The sequence below is a fragment of the Lissotriton vulgaris genome, chromosome 5, assembly GCF_964263255.1.
Source record: "Lissotriton vulgaris chromosome 5, aLisVul1.2, whole genome shotgun sequence".
Classification (NCBI taxonomy): Eukaryota; Metazoa; Chordata; class Amphibia; order Caudata; family Salamandridae; genus Lissotriton; species Lissotriton vulgaris.
In genome coordinates, this window is record NC_141693.1 from 1490820084 (window position 1) to 1490837794 (window position 17711).

General features: G+C 44.5%; 1 protein-coding gene across 2 annotated transcripts in view; it reads right to left on the reverse strand.

Annotated features, from left to right (window-relative positions):
- The window catches only part of LOC147712815 (zinc finger CCCH domain-containing protein 11A-like), a 206189-nt gene that overhangs the window by 132855 nt on the left and 55623 nt on the right, over positions 1-17711 (reverse strand). Inside the window, exons 2-4 of one of the 2 annotated variants that reach the window (XM_086923486.1) lie at positions 17074-17107; positions 4494-4539; positions 1080-1265 (exon numbers count right to left, since the gene is read on the reverse strand). In XM_086923486.1, the coding sequence (XP_086779612.1) occupies positions 1080-1133 (54 nt within the window). In that variant the 5' untranslated portion in view covers positions 1134-1265; positions 4494-4539; positions 17074-17107. The remainder of the gene's footprint in view (positions 1-1079; positions 1266-4493; positions 4540-17073; positions 17108-17711) is intronic. The other variant, XM_086923485.1, reaches the window with a different exon arrangement.

Genomic DNA, 17711 nt, shown 5'->3' on the forward strand with positions numbered 1-17711 from the left:
TTTGTATTGCCGAAACATGTTGACCTAATAACTATTCTGGCAGATATTTGTTTAAACTGCCTATTTTGCACTGTTTTTAACTTTGGGCATCTGAGCGTTCATAATAAATACAATGCTTCTCTCACTTACCCAATTTTAAGTCACTTCCCTTTTTGACACACAATTCACGCACTGCAATTTTTTGACCCATCAATTAGCAGCATTTCCCGGCATCTACAGGGCTATCCAGTGATCCATAAGTTGTTGTAGGACGTTACCATCAAGTCCTTGTGTACATCACTTATGCGTCACGGTAGAGATGCTTAAAGGAGGCCCAGATGATGACTAGGGCGGTATCGAATGGTGACTGATGGGCATATTAATCTAGAAGACTATCTGGTTCATGTATTTATACACATTGATACATAGACCCTGTAGGTTCCTTGGTTATTCTATATTTTTGAGGTAGATCCATTTCTGAAGACCCATGGACACTTTTCTTGTATAGTACGTTTAGTGTTGGGGGCTGTGTCCATGCCAGGTCTTTAAACATTCCTTAGGACCCTTCCCTAACGGTTTGTGTTTTTTGATCAAGCAAAGATACCCAAATCAGAACAAAACTGTTAAAATAGGAACTTTTGTGAACTGGCCTTCAATTTTCCCAGCAGGTATAATACACTGAGATTCTACTTTTAAACCTGTATGGCGACTTCAAGCATGTTACATTTAGCAAAAACCCAGGAAAGGTGATGGGTCATTTACAGCCCTAAAAATAAGGAATGGCAGTGGGCTTGAGTGTAATGTAGGAAGACTGGAGGAAAGGAGTTTGATTCTTTTTTCACCAGGATTAGTTCCAGGACAGAACGAATTTAAAAAAATGTGCAGGTTTAGGAAAAAGCCCCTTGCATCACTTAGAAGAGTGAGGCCAAAGTAGTTGTTTTCTCACACTTTGCCAATAAATGTCTTTCATTAGAGGACCACACCATTATTGAACAAGTTCTATTTGGTCCTATTGTCATAGAGTCAGCCTATGGACAAAACATTTAACAGCAATAGAGTTTGAGAAACACTGGTTTGTACTCTTGCTTGGGGTGACTTACCTTGGCACACCTGGAATAGAAGAAGAAAAAGCAGTCCTGCTTTTGATTAGCCATTGCTTACAGATATGAAGCTTTTGCTTCAGTTCCTCTCATGAAAACAGTTTATTTCTTCTAGAAAGGGAACTAATCCTCCTTCCGCTCGTACGGCTCTTCGTTTCCGCGCTTGAAAAATTCAATGAGTGTAATCTTGAGGGGATGACAAGAAATAAGTAACTCAAATGCACAACACCAATCAGGAACAAAGGTAGCATAGGAGGAACTCCTAATCATACTATGAGAACATTTCTCAGCCTCTAGCTTTTAAGAATGAAACGGATTTATATGCATGAACATTTATCAACAAGAAAAACACGGAAAATGCTGTAGCAACTGTTCTGCAATCTTACAGGGTTAAAGCTTTACAAAACAAAAAAACTCAGCTTGGTCAACAAATATACAACCACACCAAGCACTGCACCAGAACCAACATGCAGCCCACATTTATATCTGGGAACTCAACATTCTACAGTAAAACAGTTCTTACTGTATGGCAAAAGTACCACGTCTTCCCTAAAAAGTTCACAACATATAGTACCCTATTGATAAATTCAAAATAATATTATGGCACAAATTATAAGGTATAAAAAAGTCAACATCTCTCAAAGTAATCAGACTTCAACCAGAGGCTAAATTTGGTTGAGCAGTGGCATTAACTCTGTTTACAGTGTTTTTTTCCCCACCTCAACAATCATACCCTATACACTGCAGAATTGCTTATAGGATGAACTCAAACATAACCGGATGAAAATACAGTGGTTGTGCCAGGTTCTGCACGGGTAATTAGTGTGATTAGAACGTGAGCATGCATTCAATTACATTCCGCTCTGACCTCACAATTTCAAATTGTAGGTGAAAAAAGCGGTTTACCAACAACCATACAAGGCCAACTTGTTACAGCGAAGCAGAAAAACTACCTATAAGGTATGTTGTAATAGGCTTTGGAAGAACTCTGAGCTTGCAAATTGCCATATATTGAGATATGCCCTACAGATGAGGAAGGTTATGCTGATCATATTTTGGCACTTGTATATGGCTTGGGCTAATAGGAGTTTAAAACAATGACACTGATAATAGTATACGAAGTGGTCTCTGGGGATTCACTGTAATTTTTTACATGTAGATTTTTAGGTTAAAAGAAATCAAAGATGACTGTTCCAGGCTGAGAATCCTCGTTCAGCACCTGTCTTCTCATATTTATGAGTGCATAAAGAGACCGCAGGCACTGGATTTAATTAAAGGGACCACTGTTTTTTGTTCCGCTTCATTTACCAGAATGATATTAACATTTTTACTATTTATGAGGTATAATTTGGCATGTTTATTTTGAACGTACTATTGCTTATTTGGTTGTCAATCGCAAATTAACAGATATACATAAATAAAACAATAGGAACCTTTGAAATGAAATTGTTTTAAAGTTTGAGTGAGAGCAGTAAAAATACGCCAAAAGTCGGTACTTAAGTCGGTTTTTAAAAAGTGAAACCAGTTGACATCAACAAGGCAACATACAAGTTGCCTTATTTTACTTATAAGCAGCATTTGATCTAGTGCCAAGATAGTACTCTCAAAACAGGGCGTCAATGGGAGTTTATACTCTTTAACAAGGCAGCTTTAGTCACACAACTCACACTCCAGTTTTCGGTGGCATAATGGACAGCCAACGGAGAAAACGAACATCAGTAGGCGACTAGGGCAGGGCTGTGTCTTTGCACCAACTTGCTTTTCACTCTTCATAGATGTTTGCATTGAATCTTTATTGGATACAAAATGATTTTACTTACATCTCACACCAAAAGGTTCCTGCCCTTTTTTGTGGATGATACTTTATAGATGTTAAACGGGCGCAATCAAGTGTAAATGGAAGATTTTAGCTGGTTTTCTTTAGGTATGGACTAAAAATTAACAATAAAAAAAATCCCATACATTTAAGGGCTCGATCAACTTGAAAGATTCTGTCATGGAGAGAGTCTCAGAACTTGATTACTTAGATATTAGATTTTCAGATTCCCATATTTGCCCCTCCCCCAACTTATTAAAAACCATCTTCTTTTAAACCATGGAGAAGCCACTATCCTCAAATTGCAAATCTTACGAACATATATTCTATATCACCAACTGTATCAATCGATAGGACTAAAGATGAAAGCGCAGACCTATATTGGTTTGAGAACTAGGGGCACTGAATAGCGGAGTTGTTGAAAAATTGTGAAAATAAATGTATTAAATCACTATTAAAACTGCATCAGAATGTGTTTGTGCTATGGCTTGATCCTACTATAAATCTATTATTTATATGGCAAATCTGATAGCCTGTTTATACTGGACAAGCATTTCAACAACAAATGAACTAGATCCCTGTATGGAAGCGCTATGTGATGTTAAAGCCTTCTGCTCTTAAGATTTCTTTGATCTTTTATGTCAAATTGTCGCTTGCTATTTTGGATCGGAGTGATTACTGGACGATCCCCACAATGACCCCTACAAATCGTACTAGAATTGTAAAATGTATGTATTGAAAAGCACTGCATGGGGAATGGTTATCTTCGCAATCAAGTGGGTCTTCGTGATCGCTTTTAACCATTTTAACCACTAAAAGCGATCTGAAATTGAAATAATATTTAGGTTAAATCAGCTTTAGCCAGGGTATTATATATACAATGTAGGCTTGGCATTTTACCTCTTGCTTTTTTTTTTCTTTTTACTTAGGGTGTGGTCTTAGAATTGTAATTTGACAACCTATGTGTGTTACCTCTTAAAGGAAAGCAAAGAGCATGTAATATTTTGAAGGGCATATCAGAAACTAAGAGCTAAATGGGTTACGCATTTATGTAGATTATGGAAATTGCTCAATGGGTGGATTGGAGGATATGTAAGACAGATATCAGCACCCTTGTAGTCTTGGCAGTCTCAAAATTATTTACAATTCGGCTTTGCACATTAAAGCAAAATCAGTTTAGTCAGGATAATACTATAAATGCAATAATAGGGTAAGCTTTATTGTAGTTATTATTAAAAAATTACTTGACTTTCTTATCGATAATGTATAGATGTTAAGACTGTTTGGAAATGTTAATTATTGTTTTAATGTGTTGATGGGTTAAAAGGTGGGGATGAAGGCCACAGATTCAATGAAGAACGTACATCTCTTTTCAGATTCACAATTCAAGTGAAGACAAAATACTTGGAAAAATAAAGGGTAACTTCAAAGTACTAGTGTTAGCCATGGAAAAGATGCCAGATTGACTTTACTCTTCCTCTTAAAGCAGTGCATTAGACTGGAGCTTCTTAATATAACAATAACTAGAATATAAAATAGTCCTTAATATTATAACGCATATTTGTATAACTGCCCCCAACCTCTCATAGGACACCTACCTCTGAGTCTCCGGACTTTGCCAGTCTTCCGAATTGGTTTTTTTCCCTGTAGGTTGAATGCACCATCAAACGGTGAGACAATTAAAAGACAGGGTAAGATGAGAGGGAACAACAAGGAAATGCAAATCCACCTTCTGGAGTAGCCTCGGAAAAGCGTTTCCCCGTTTCAAGGAATCACACTAGAGGACACACTTTCTAACAGCTGGCACCCATCAGTGACAACAGTGAGCAGTTCATCGGAGGAGTGCCAGGGGGCAGGCCGGCGAAAAACGCTCCACAGAAAATGGAGTTTAGATATTTCTTATGAATTTACTCTGCCCAAAGCTCCATTAAAAGGAGACTGCACGAGAACCTATTTAATTTTGTGTCCAGTTCATGTTTTCTTTTCTTGGTCTGTCAGTTGTTTTGTGGTGCCCACTGGTTAACGTCATCTCGCAAAAATATAAAACCAACATGCAACCAAGTCCCTCTTTTTAAGAACCTATTTTGTGGCTCTAAACAACACGTTCTTAAAATTATATTTGTGTTTTCAATTTGTTCCCTTTTATTTATAGATTGTAAAGAATATAGCACTAATGTTTGCTTCACTTTGTCATTTATCTTCGTGTGTATGTGTGTTGTTCATTAATAGTACCTATCAGTAGAACCCTTGCCCCACTGAGTTTGGAAAGTAAGAGTCGACCCCAGCACTTTACTGGGACAAGGACCTACATGGCTCATATGCAAATGAACCCAGCAACAGACAAACAGGAAAACATATATGCACTTTACAGCTAGCAAAATTGAACTGGCTCATGCCTGGATCACACTTTCACTAGACAAAAAAGTATACCTGGATGAAATACAGGTAACGGAGCGGTGAGGAATCTGTGCAATATGGTTTCTAAAATATGAGAGAGCCTTCAACAGCCTGGGTCTCCTTGTAACGGTGCTTTATAAAGTTCTCTACGGCAACGGAAGTGGCAACGGCGGGATACACAAACAGCTATAGAGATCTATGCTGTGACAACCTGAATACAAAAGTGGATATGCCAGGCACAAATGCACATCTAATTAATAACTTCCCAGATATACTATTAAACAACAGATAGTAGTTATGGTGCTATCAATGGTACTAGCCCCCCCCCCCAGCCACCGAGAGGGTACACTCCCTAGAGAAAACTCTTGGCCTTTATTTGTTTTATTTAAAAAGTTTTATATAGCGCTAGCATGACCCGTGGGTATCAGAGCGCTTTACATACACACAGGAGAGAAAAAGAATTGCATTAAGGAAGCAAAAAGACATAAGAAAAACATAATAATTAGGCAAACAGTGAAGGGGAGGGAGAAAGATACATTCAAGTAACCACCTATCCTTGATGGTCAAAAGTGAGAGGGGAGTCAGATAAGATATAGACGTCTAGGTTAGTTGACGTTGGTCAGTAAGGTATTTGTTGAGGAGATGGAGTTTCAGTTCACTTTTGAAGCAGGAGAAGGAGGGGTTGCATCTGAGATCTCTAGGGAGTGCGTTCCACATCCTGGGTACAATAGCAGAAAAGGATCGCCACTGAGTGGTTTTTAGGTCTCGCCTGTCGATGCGCATGCGCATCGAGCAAGGCGAGAGTATTGCGAGTTATCCACTCTTTATCCACACTGCAAGGAATCGTGGCGATTCCTTGCAGTGCCCGTGACTTTTAAGGTCAATGCGCATGCGCATTAAGCTTATGCGCATGCGCATTGACCTTAAAAGTCACGGGCGCGTGCATGTCCGTCTTTGTTTACCCGCTCCGCCCCCTCCCGCCGTGTCGCCTTGCCTACTCTCTTCCACAGCCTCCCCCAGCTCCGCCCCCTCACTACTTGATTGCACGGCCGCTAGGCCGTGCCTCCCCTACTCTCCTCCCCCCTCCTCCTCTCCTCCCCTGCCTGCCTGCCGTGTCGCACCTCTCCCCTCTCCGCCCCCTCCCCCGTTCCGCCCCCTCCCCTTCCCGCCGTGTCGCATTTCTCCTCCCCCCTCCCCTCTCTTCCCTCCGGCTTGTCTTCAGTACTTGCGAACCATTTACCAGTTTTTGAAAAACTTGCGAAAATGGCCCAGATTTTCTACCTTCTAAAGGTGGCAACCTTTTCTGCAGTTGGGCAGTCTTAACTTTCCCACTCTACAAATTTGAAGAAGCTAACTTTGCTTAAATGACAGTGGGTGCAGGGTCATATTTGACATTGTTTCTTTACTCTGATCGTGCGGCAATGCCACAAATGTGAGCAGAGCCTGTTTCACTCGGTGCTTGCCTGACCTTTGAAAATGCAAGCAATGTGTTCGCCTTAAACAGGTACCCTCCCAGTGGGCCGGATGAACAATCCCAGTGTGTTCGCTAGGTGGATTCCAAACACTGCCCGATTTTCTGCCCCGATCTGAATGGTCCTCTTGAAAGATGGAACAAAGTGATGGACTCGGATTCGAGAATCCTACCCCGCCATCAGATGCCTTGCGCTGTCTGCCATGATCTCTTAACCTCCCAGCTACGGTTGGCACACAGGAATGCTTTAAAAATTAACTGGAGTCTTTGTGGACGTCAATAACCAAGTAACTTCATTTTCCGCTGCAGGAATGAAGCGGCCCTGCTTTCTCCCACCCTGGAGTCTTCGGTTCTGTTCCTGTTTCTGAAATCAAGGTAATTCCTGGCCTTCGCTTCCACCACCACTGATCAACATTCAACCATCAACACATTCTGCTTCTTACCCAGGCTGTCAACTGCATTTCAAATGTGAGGAAAATTCGGATATAAAGTCGCACCTCTCCCCTCTCCGCCCCCTCCCCCGTTCCGCCCCCTCCCCTTCCCGCCGTGTCGCATTTCTCCTCCCCCCTCCCCTCTCTTCCCTCCGGCTTGTCTTCAGTACTTGCGAACCATTTACCAGTTTTTGAAAAACTTGCGAAAATGGCCCAGATTTTCTACCTTCTAAAGCTGGCAACCTTTTCTGCAGTTGGGCAGTCTTAACTTTCCCACTCTACAAATTTGAAGAAGCTAACTTTGCTTAAATGACAGTGGGTGCAGGGTCATATTTGACATTGTTTCTTTACTCTGATCGTCTTCCAAGCATAGCGAAGAGCACTGCTTATGGAGAAGTGTGAACCAGTGATCTAGTATGTTTCGTGTCATTTTCCAACCACCCAACGTGGTGCATCACGCTAGTCTAAAGTCTTGAAGTAGACGTCTCCTCTTTAAAGCCATCATTTTGCGATTTAATAGAAGTAACGCTTTTGGATTCCCCATTCCCAGATTGAAGCCTATACCCTATTAGCCTTCCTACACATCCCATACATGCAGCAATTTGTGAGCCTGTGCTAACTGCTGATCTAGAGGAGTGCCACCTCATTTTGAATGCTTTGGCATTCCTAGCACCTACGAGGCCATACCACATGCGGCCAAGTACCGATGCACAATGAGAAACCACAGCTCCTTGTTAAATCGACATCAGCTACCATCAAGAGCCAGCAGCGTCAACAAGGGCGGCATGGGACATTTGCGGGTTAATACGTTTCAGTCTCGTTGCAGCTCTCTAAAATGAGAAGTGGTATGAAATCCATTCAAATGATTCTCACCCTCTAACTGCTAATGCGCTTCATTGCTAGCGTATTTTATGATAATTGCAGACTTTTCAAACAGGCAATTAACTTCTGAAATCCAATTTCAATTTACATTTTTGAATAAGTATGGTGGGCCTCCAGCATTGCCGCAGACGCATGAAGGTGGGGATCACTCTGGAAAACATTCATATTTTTCCCAATCTGCCAGCGTTTGAAGATGTCACGCATGAAATTCTAAAGTTCACGTTATTCAGTAAGGTTGGCCAAACTTTCATTGTACGGTAGACTGTGATAGCTACTACGTCATACCACTGCTTCTAACAATGTTGGATCACTACTGTATACCTCACACCACTTTTTGCTAGAGTGTACAGAAATGTAACAATTAAAAAAAAAATGAATTGCGACTGAAGGACCCGTAGTATACATCCTTGCTTTTCTAAAGCCATTAGGCAACACACAGTGGGCATACCAATGGACGCAACACGCCTCAGCGGATTAGTGCGCGAGAGTGCCCGGAGCGGTAGCGCTGTATGCACACTCGGCGCTGTTTCTGCGTACAGTAATTATGAATACATAACTGGCTTGCAAACCTACAAACCTGGGTCCTGGTCCTCATTTGGTGGAAGTAAGCAACATTACACTTAGTTACTTACTGCTACTCACTCACTAAGAAGCTCCGGGATAATGTGTGCGGCCGCAGCCTAGTGGCCAAAGGCTGGTCTCATGAAACACTCCCTCCATCCCCCATTCCCCACCTTTCTTCTGACGCAGGAAAAATGTCAATTGAGTTGGAATCTGACAACATGGAGGCTGCAGGAGATTTAAAGGCGCCACCTCCCTCCTGCTTCCAGGCTGACAGCGAATCCTGCACCCTTGGCCGATGGGGTGGGTGTGTTGAGCACGCACATTGCTCCCCGTTTGTAAATAGTGGTTTGTTTCCCCACCACCCCTTTCCAAAATGGCCTGGGTGCCTGCACACTCTTCTGACATGTGAGATTTCCATTTGCACGTATGGGACCATATGACCTGTGTTTTTATAGGGTGCTGTCTCAGTTCTCAACCACTCACTCACCCTCACCCTCACTCACCCTCACCCTCACTCACCCTCAACCCCTCACCTACCCTCACCCTCACTCACCCTCAACCCCTCACCCTCACTCACCCTCAACACCTCACCCTCAACACCTCACCCTCACTCACCCTCAACCCCTCACCCTCACTCACCCTCAACCCCTCACTCACCCTCAACCCCTCACCCTCACTCACCCTCAACCCCTCACCCTCACTCACCCTCAACCCCTCACCCTCACTCACCCTCAACGCCTCACCCTCAATCACCCTCAACCCCTCACCCTCACTCACCTTCACTCACCCTCACCCTCACTCACCCTCACTCACACTCACCCTCACTCACCCTCACCCACCCTCAACCCCTCATCCTCACTCACCCTCAACCCCTCATCCTCACTCACCCTCAACCCCTCACCCTCACTCACCCTCAACCCCTCACCCTCACTCACCCCCACTCACCCTCAACCCCTCACCCTCACTCACCCTCACCCTCACTCACCCTCAACCCCTCACCCACCCTCAACCCCTCACCCTCAATCCCTCACCCTCACTCACCCACACTCACCCACACTCACCCTCACTCACCCACCCTCACTCACCCTCACTCACCTTCACCCTCACTCACCCTCAACCCCTCACCCTCACTCACCCCCACTCACCCTCAACCCCTCACCCTCAACCCCTCACCCTCCCTCACCCTCATTCACCCTCAACCCCTCACCCTCACTCACCCTCAACCCCTCACCCTCACTCACCCTCAACCCCTCACCCTCAATCCCTCACCCTCACCCACACTCACCCACACTCACCCACCCTCACTCACACTCACACTCACCCACCCTCACTCACCCTCACCCTCACTCACCCTCACCCTCACTCACCCTCACCCTCACTCACCCTCAACCCCTCACCCTCACTCACCCTCAACCCCTCACCCACCCTCAACCCCTCACCCTCACTCACCCTCAACCCCTCACCCTCAACCCCTCACTCACCCTCACCCTCAACCCCTCAGCCTCACCCTCACTCACCCTCAACCCCTCACCCTCACTCACCCTCAACCTCATGCTAAAGATTTACAAAAAAACCCATAAACAATTCTAAAAGCACTAACTCTAATGCTGCGAGACCTATTGCATTTCTAATGCTTGTTCCTTTTCAATTTCGGAGGGGTGAGAAGGAGTGAGTTTGCGCTTCACAGAGTTCTGAATTTCCTGCTTTTACCAGTTTGCTGTTTAGATAGTTAGGGGATGATGAGTGAAGGGTTTTGTGTGTGATGTAGGCAAGTTTCTAAATACATCTGCCTTAAATGGGAAGCCAGTTGGCCTGAACCTAAGCAAACAATAAGTACCGAAGCACACGTCAGTAGACCTTACAGTAATGCTAAACCATGGCAAGTAAAATTAGAAAACACAAGGAGTTGATGGACAGAGCGCTGAAACTTTTCAGACACTCACCCCCAGTCACAGATCTGGGTTGAATCCATCATCATTTTTTAACTCACTTCGCCGCCTCAGTTAAGACCCAGCAATATGCAAACCAGTCTTGAACCTGTGCCTCATGGGAACAGTCCAGCCCGAACACACAAGCCAAGTCTTCCCTGAACCGGAAACAAGCATCCAGGGAACTGTTTCGGGGTAACACCCCTCATCAGCCAGGCTAGCTTGCACTGAGTGGCAAAGTGAGCAAGGGACCTTCGTCTGGGCATAACCTGACAACTTAGGGCGAACATTTACATTTGTCACCCTGAGTGGGACGGGTATGCCCAGAAGTGGGTCCCGTTCTCTCCATGCCACTGGAGTCAATCTATCCTGGCTGATGAGGGGTGAAACCCCGAAACCGGACCTAGGATACTTGTTTCAAGTCCAGGGAGGACCTGGCCTGGCAGTTCAGGCTGGACTGTTCCCATTGGGTACAGGGCCAAGACTGATTTGCATATAGCTGGGTTAAAACTGGAATGGCAAGTGAAGCAAAAAGGCAATGGATTTAGGCCCAGATCTCTGTACTGGGGTGAATGTATGACGTTGTTCTGCATTGGGTCCATCAATTGTTATTTTTGCAATTGTCACCCCAAGTGGGACCGGTATGCCCAGTCGTGGGTACCGTGCTCTCCATGCCACTGGAGTCAAGGTATCCTGGCTGATGAGGGGTGAAACCCCGAAACTGGTTCTAGGATGCTTGTTTACATTCCAGGGAGGCCCTGGCCTGGAAGTTCGGGCTGGACTGTTCCCAGTGGGTGCAGTGTCAAGACTGATTTGCATATGGCTGGGTTGAAACTGGAATGGCATGGGGAGCAAATAAAACAATGGATTTAGGCCAAGATCTCTGTACTGGGGCAAATGTAAAAAATTGTTCTGCATTCTGTCCATCAATTGTTCTTTTTGCAAGTAAAATTAGAAAGACAAATCTAGTCTGTAATATTTCTTCTTTTATACGTGGTGTTTATTTTCCAGTCTGACCTTTTGTTTTGCTATGAGTAACAAGACTGGAAAATAAACACCACGTATAAAAGAAGAAGAAATACTACAGACTATATTTGTCTTTCTAAATTTACTTGCCATGATTTAGCATCATTGTATGGACTTCTGACGTGTGCTTTGGTACTTATTGTTTGTTCAGCTATCGAGATCTAGCTGGCACTCAAACAACTAGTGTTTTAGCAGTCACAAGGGTAAACACACTTGCTATGTAAAGGTCTGCACTTCTTGCAACAGATCCTTAGAAATTGACTGAATTAAATGTCTTCCAGAGTCCACCCGCGTTGCAGTGAGTTTGCACATTCAATATACAACCTAAAAAAAAAAGTTGTTCAAGAGTTGAATTAGCAAAGCACGGGAACAATCTAACTGCTTAAAAAAGGAGAGTTGCATTTAATTTTGACATCCGTCATAGTGAAAAGTGGGCATCTGGACATTCAGCAGGTGCGGAGCAAGGCCAACCGATTTGAAAGGCTGAGACATTCACACTGCTTTAGAGCTGTGAACCTATGTTTATTTTCAGTTTAGCATATTTATCGAGGAGTAGCTCCTGGATGGGCGTGTTCCCTGAAACAGAGAGCTATTCTTTATCGGTCTGATGAGCCAGGACATGAAATAATAAGCATTTGCAATACAATAGGTCATACATTTGCGCAAGTTTTAGCTACTGGCCTTGTAAATAACAAACCTTTTAGCTATGTATTGGTTTTCAAAACAGATAAATAAAAGGCGTTGTCATTTACAATGCCAAAGCATAACATTTCACAAATGCAAGACCTATTGCATTGTAAATGCTTGTTTGGTTATTGCCTCTTCTAAGTTCCGCAGCGTCTGAATAATGGAAATGCCTGCACAAAGAAACAAGCACTGGCGTTGCCAATAGGTCTCGCATTAGGAAAGTGTGGGCTAATGGTATTGTAAATGACAATTATTTTTTTAATATGTGTTGGCACTGAAAATATATAAATTAATAGCATTGTTATTTACAAAGCCAATAGCTTACACTTTCCTAATACGAGCCCTATTGGCTATGGGAATGCTTGTTGTTAGCCAGCAAGGACAGTGCTGTTGTGGTGCTGAGTGATGCTGTTATGGTGCTGAGTGATGTGGTGGAGTCCCAGAGTGATGTGGTGGAGTCCCAGAGTGATGTGGTGGAGTCCCAGAGTGATGTGGTGGAGTCCCAGAGTGATGTGGTGGTGTCCCAGAGTGATGTGGTGGTGTCCCAGAGTGATGTGGTGGTGTCCCAGAGTGATGTGGTGGTGTCCCAGAGTGATGTGGTGGTGTCCCAGAGTGATGTGGTGGTGTCCCAGAGTGATGTGGTGGTGTCCCAGAGTGGTGTGGTGGTGTCCCAGAGTGATGTGGTGGTGTCCCAGAGTGATGTGGTGGTGTCCCAGAGTGGTGTGGTGGTGTCCCTGAGTGGTGTGGTGGTGTCCCTGAGTGGTGTGGTGGTGTCCCTGAGTGGTGTGGTGGTGTCCCTGAGTGGTGTGGTGGTGTCCCTGAGTGATGTGGTGGTGTCCCTGAGTGGTGTGGTGGTGTCCCTGAGTGATGTGGTGGTGTCCCTGAGTGATGTGGTGGTGTCCCTGAGTGATGTGGTGGTGTCCCTGATTGATTTTGTGGTGTACATCAGTGATGTGGTGGTGTCCCTGAGTGCTGTGTTGGTGTCCCTAAGGGCTGTGGTGGTGTCCCTGAGTGCCGTGTTGGTGTCCCTGAGGGCTGTGGTGGTGTCCCTGAGGGCTGTGGTGGTGTCCCTGAGGGCTGTGGTGGTGTCCCTCAGTGCTGTGGTGGTGTCCCTCAGTGCTGTGGTGGTGTCCCTGAGTGATGTAGTGGTGTCCCTGAGTGATGTGAGGCTACCCTCTCCTCGTTTTGTAATAACACCAAATCTTCTCAGACACCCTCAGCAGTGGCATAATAAGAATCTTCCTATGTACTTACTATCTTTCCCCTAAAGACAGATTAAGGGCGCGCCCCCTCTTCTTCTAATTTTAACTTAAATGGCGTAGGGTTGCCTATATTCCAGAATTTAGCTTTTGTGTGGCAGTGTAAGGCTCCTTTCTCTGCCAATAGTAACCAGGGTTAGTAGGGGGCCGATACTAGCATATGGCACTGTCAGCTGCATTGCTGGCTGTGCACACAGCTCCTAGAAGTGTTTAGGATAGTAAGTGTACAGTGGTGGTAGGCGGAAGGCTGCCCTCAGACCTAGCATGCAGTGTGTTGAGATGTGGTGTAGTTCGTCTACACCGTCAGCAGGACAGCTGACTTGCATAATGCTCTATACAGGCAGCACTCACCTCTATCAGAGAATAATTGATCTCCACGTCAGACTTAACAAATCCTCCGCAGCCCACTACGAGGTCATCTGCGCCCAGGACAGGATGCCAATAAAAAGAACAGAAGACTGCCGTGAGGAGCGGTAGCTTCAGGCACCACATCTTCGCCTGCAGGTGCTACTACAGCTGACAGAGCAACCTTCGAACCCTGCTCTACCCTTGTGCCCCGGTGCCGGCTCCTTCCGGATACTGACACTGGCCGCTGTCATTCACCATGCAAGCCATGGACACAGAAGAAGGACGAGTGTTTTAGCCGCAGGGAGACGTAACTGTACAGTGAGTGTTAAAAGCGGCCATTTTGGAAGGTCTTTTAAAGATAGTTTAAAATCAGCAGAATAAAAGTAAGAAAATGAACAATAGGCTAAAGATATATTTTAATTTGACGTTTTCAGTGTTTTTTGGGTTTAAAAGGATATTATACAGTGAGTATAAATAATACATAAAAAGATTACATTTTATTAGAAGGGAAAGGAAAAAGAGAGGAGAAAGAAAACGGGCAAAGGTAGCAAGAAATGGAGCAAAGAGGTAAAATGCTAGTGCAGGGAATTGGAAAAGGAGTTGGCCAAGTCTTAAAAAAAAAAAGATACTAGTTCACCCCGTCTTTGGAAGGAGGAACTCAGTCCCTGTCACTCCTTTTTTTGGGTAATAACAGCCGCTTAACTATTATCGCACAGAACATCTTCATTTTAATGCTTTTCAAACCATAGCACACCCTGTGCACAATAAAATACACGTTCGAAAACCATTCTCAAAAACAACAGCTGAAATGTACACTTTTATTGTATTATAGCATTTGCATAGCGCCTCATAACACCGACAAAGCCACGAAGCGAATTGTCTGCTACTAAAGGCATTTAAATAAAAAAAGGCATACAGTGCAAGCGAGTGTTCATTAGTAGCCGCGAAGAACTTATCGAATCTTTTCTATTAAGTTTTTGTTGCACAGGAATTTTGGTTTTCGACATGAGATTCTGCACAGACGACAGAAGAAACGGCTGCTAAGCGTTTGGGCGCGTAACCTCTATATTTTAGGATCGACCACGATGCCTTAACTGGTGACAGAGAAAAACAAATGTGCAGTTTTCCTGTTGCGTCGCTGGTGTTGCAGTTAATGGTGCATGCAGCTGGCAGCCCAAAGTCAGCTTTCTGACTTCCTTATGAAAGACATATGTATATGTCGTGTGCCTGAAGCTAAAGACGCGTAGCATATATTTACACAGAGGTATTTATATTTTGTCTGCAACTTAAATACGCAGCATATTTATAGGCAAAGTGGAATGCGAGGAAACCGATTTACAGTAATTAAGTCGATTTATTTTGTAACACTTAAAAGTTTATTTGAATTTACTCGAATCCTAATTGCAACCAAAATCTGATTGAACGAAGGGTTTTCCTGACAAAGAAGGGTTTTCCTGACAAAGATCAAATGCAGCGCACGAAAAAAGAAGGGACAGAGAGGAGGAAAGGTGGGAGGGAACACGGCCTGGGGGAAGCTGGCTGGGGAGGGGGAGGAGAAATGCAAGTAAGGCTGTGTGCGGGGAGAGAGAGGGGAGGTGCTGGAGCTGGGGAACAGATGGCCGTGAAAGTTTATGGCCCAAAAGCGCGTTCCTGTGGCCACGTGAACTCGAAGAAAACCGCACGAAAAAACCCGTGGTTTCACGAGTATTTTGAGCACTTGAATTCTCGCCATTTCCCATTCCTTCGGATTGGAAAAGTCGAGACCTAAACATGCTGGCAGGGCAGAGATGAGTGGCATGTATGGTAACCAGTTACCTCTCCCCCACCATGGCTGTGGCTCACACTGCCTGGGAAACACAGCAGAGGAGACTCTGGCTGTACAGCTAAGAGCAAGCTGAAGTGCCAGAGCGATTCTGTCAGAGGGGAGCTTCAAAAAGCGTGACGTTACATTTTAGTGCGGTAACGTATGAACCAACACTAAAATGAGCTACCATAATCCATGGTGCATGGCATCCGGCAGGGCTGGGTAGCATATAATGGTTTGCCTTAAATCAAACACTATTTTGAAGAGTGTGGGGAGTTTGCTGATCATCACCAGAAACCAACATATTACCGGAAGTCTTGCGCACACAAAGAGGTGTTGTGCTGTATAACACGGCAAAGTCGTGTTGGGTGGATGAGGGGGCGGGGTAGCTCAAACTTCACATGGCCTCTGGTAATTAACCCCATTTCAAGCCCACCAGCCACATCTTGGAGATCAAACAAAAGCAGGACAACACAAACCAACAAATTGTTATCTTATTGTGAATCACCCCCGCAGCAGCATTTTTCATGGATTCCTAACGCTCGGCCCTGGTGGGGGAAAGATACTGCCTTTATGCGGTTTTAGAAAGAAAGCAGGACTGCTTGCCGGTCAGGAGGTGAGGGACATAGGGCATGTTTATTGACTCGGTAAATGTCATGGCAGCAGAAGGCAGGACTGGCCAGCGTGTGCTAACTGCCTGTTACTGTCACGCTGCCAGAAATGGCCAAAAGCTCAGTCTGTGGGTGAGCACAGCAGGCGCTGGAAGCCATGGATGGGAGAGGGAGGGGAAAAATGGTCGAATATGGAGGAAGCATGAAGTGCGGTGTCTGTGCAGCTGAGGATGGAGAGGTGGGTAACCTATTTAAAAGTTATAGCACAATGAGCTACTAAAAAGCATTGCAGGACACTGTGTGCTGCCTGCAACAGCAGGCAGAGCAGAGCGGTTTAAGAAAATATTGCTGACAGACTATAATTAAAACCTATGGGGTACCAACACAAGTAAGCGGGCCAGGCCTCATAATAGGTTACAAAAGCAGACAAGGCGGTACTAAGGAGAGACTAAGCAGCCTATTCACGAATCAGAAGCCAGCACTTACAAAGGACAATGACACAAGCCAATGAGAAATATGGGCAGAGAGTGGGCAGGGCTTAAAGTACATACTCCAATACAGCATGGCTCTCAGAGCAGCGCTTGCGCTGCTCAGTCTCGACCTAAAAATGTGTTTCTGCAGTAGCCATGTGACAACCCAGCTGAGAGCAAGTATCCTCACACCAATTCTGCCCTATACCCCATGTGATCCTGACAAAAGTGAAGCAAACATTTCTAAAAACTGAATGCACAGGAAAGAAGTAACATAAGGATTGGTGACCCTCTACTCACGGTTAACCTGAACTTGCCTATATCATCCAGGAATCTAAAAAAGAGAAGAAATAATTGTAAACTGTATGTTTTTTCATTGCGAAAAAAACATGAAAGTGTAGCTCTATACAGAAATACCCATCCACTGTCATTCTTAAGTTGTGAAGCACTGAAAGAACCACACATTCCGTAGTCACACCAAGCCTCAGGTCCACATGTCAAATGTTTTAGTGAAAAGTATGCTGCCATTGATTGATCAAACTTTCAACAAATTAAGTCACATAAAACTGTTGGAATGAGGAGTCGTCCGCGCAGATGGTGTACAAAAAGGAATTTTATTTCAATTACAATAAAAAGGACCAATAAGGCAAATCTGCCGCCAAAATCTTCTGGCTCAGCAGCTGCCACCTTACACACATTCCATGCTCCACAACCAGCCTTCCCCATTCTAACCTGCAACATTCGGACCTCTGCACCATATTACATAGACCCGATAAAGGTACACAAGACTGGCATGACAATGAAAAGCATTATCAACTAAAACCAATGTGCTTCGGATATTACCATGAACTCTGGGAAATGGGAAATACAAACCTTCAACACCATCCACCATGCATTGAAGGAGGGCAAGATTCACATCGGACCCGGATATGGACTAT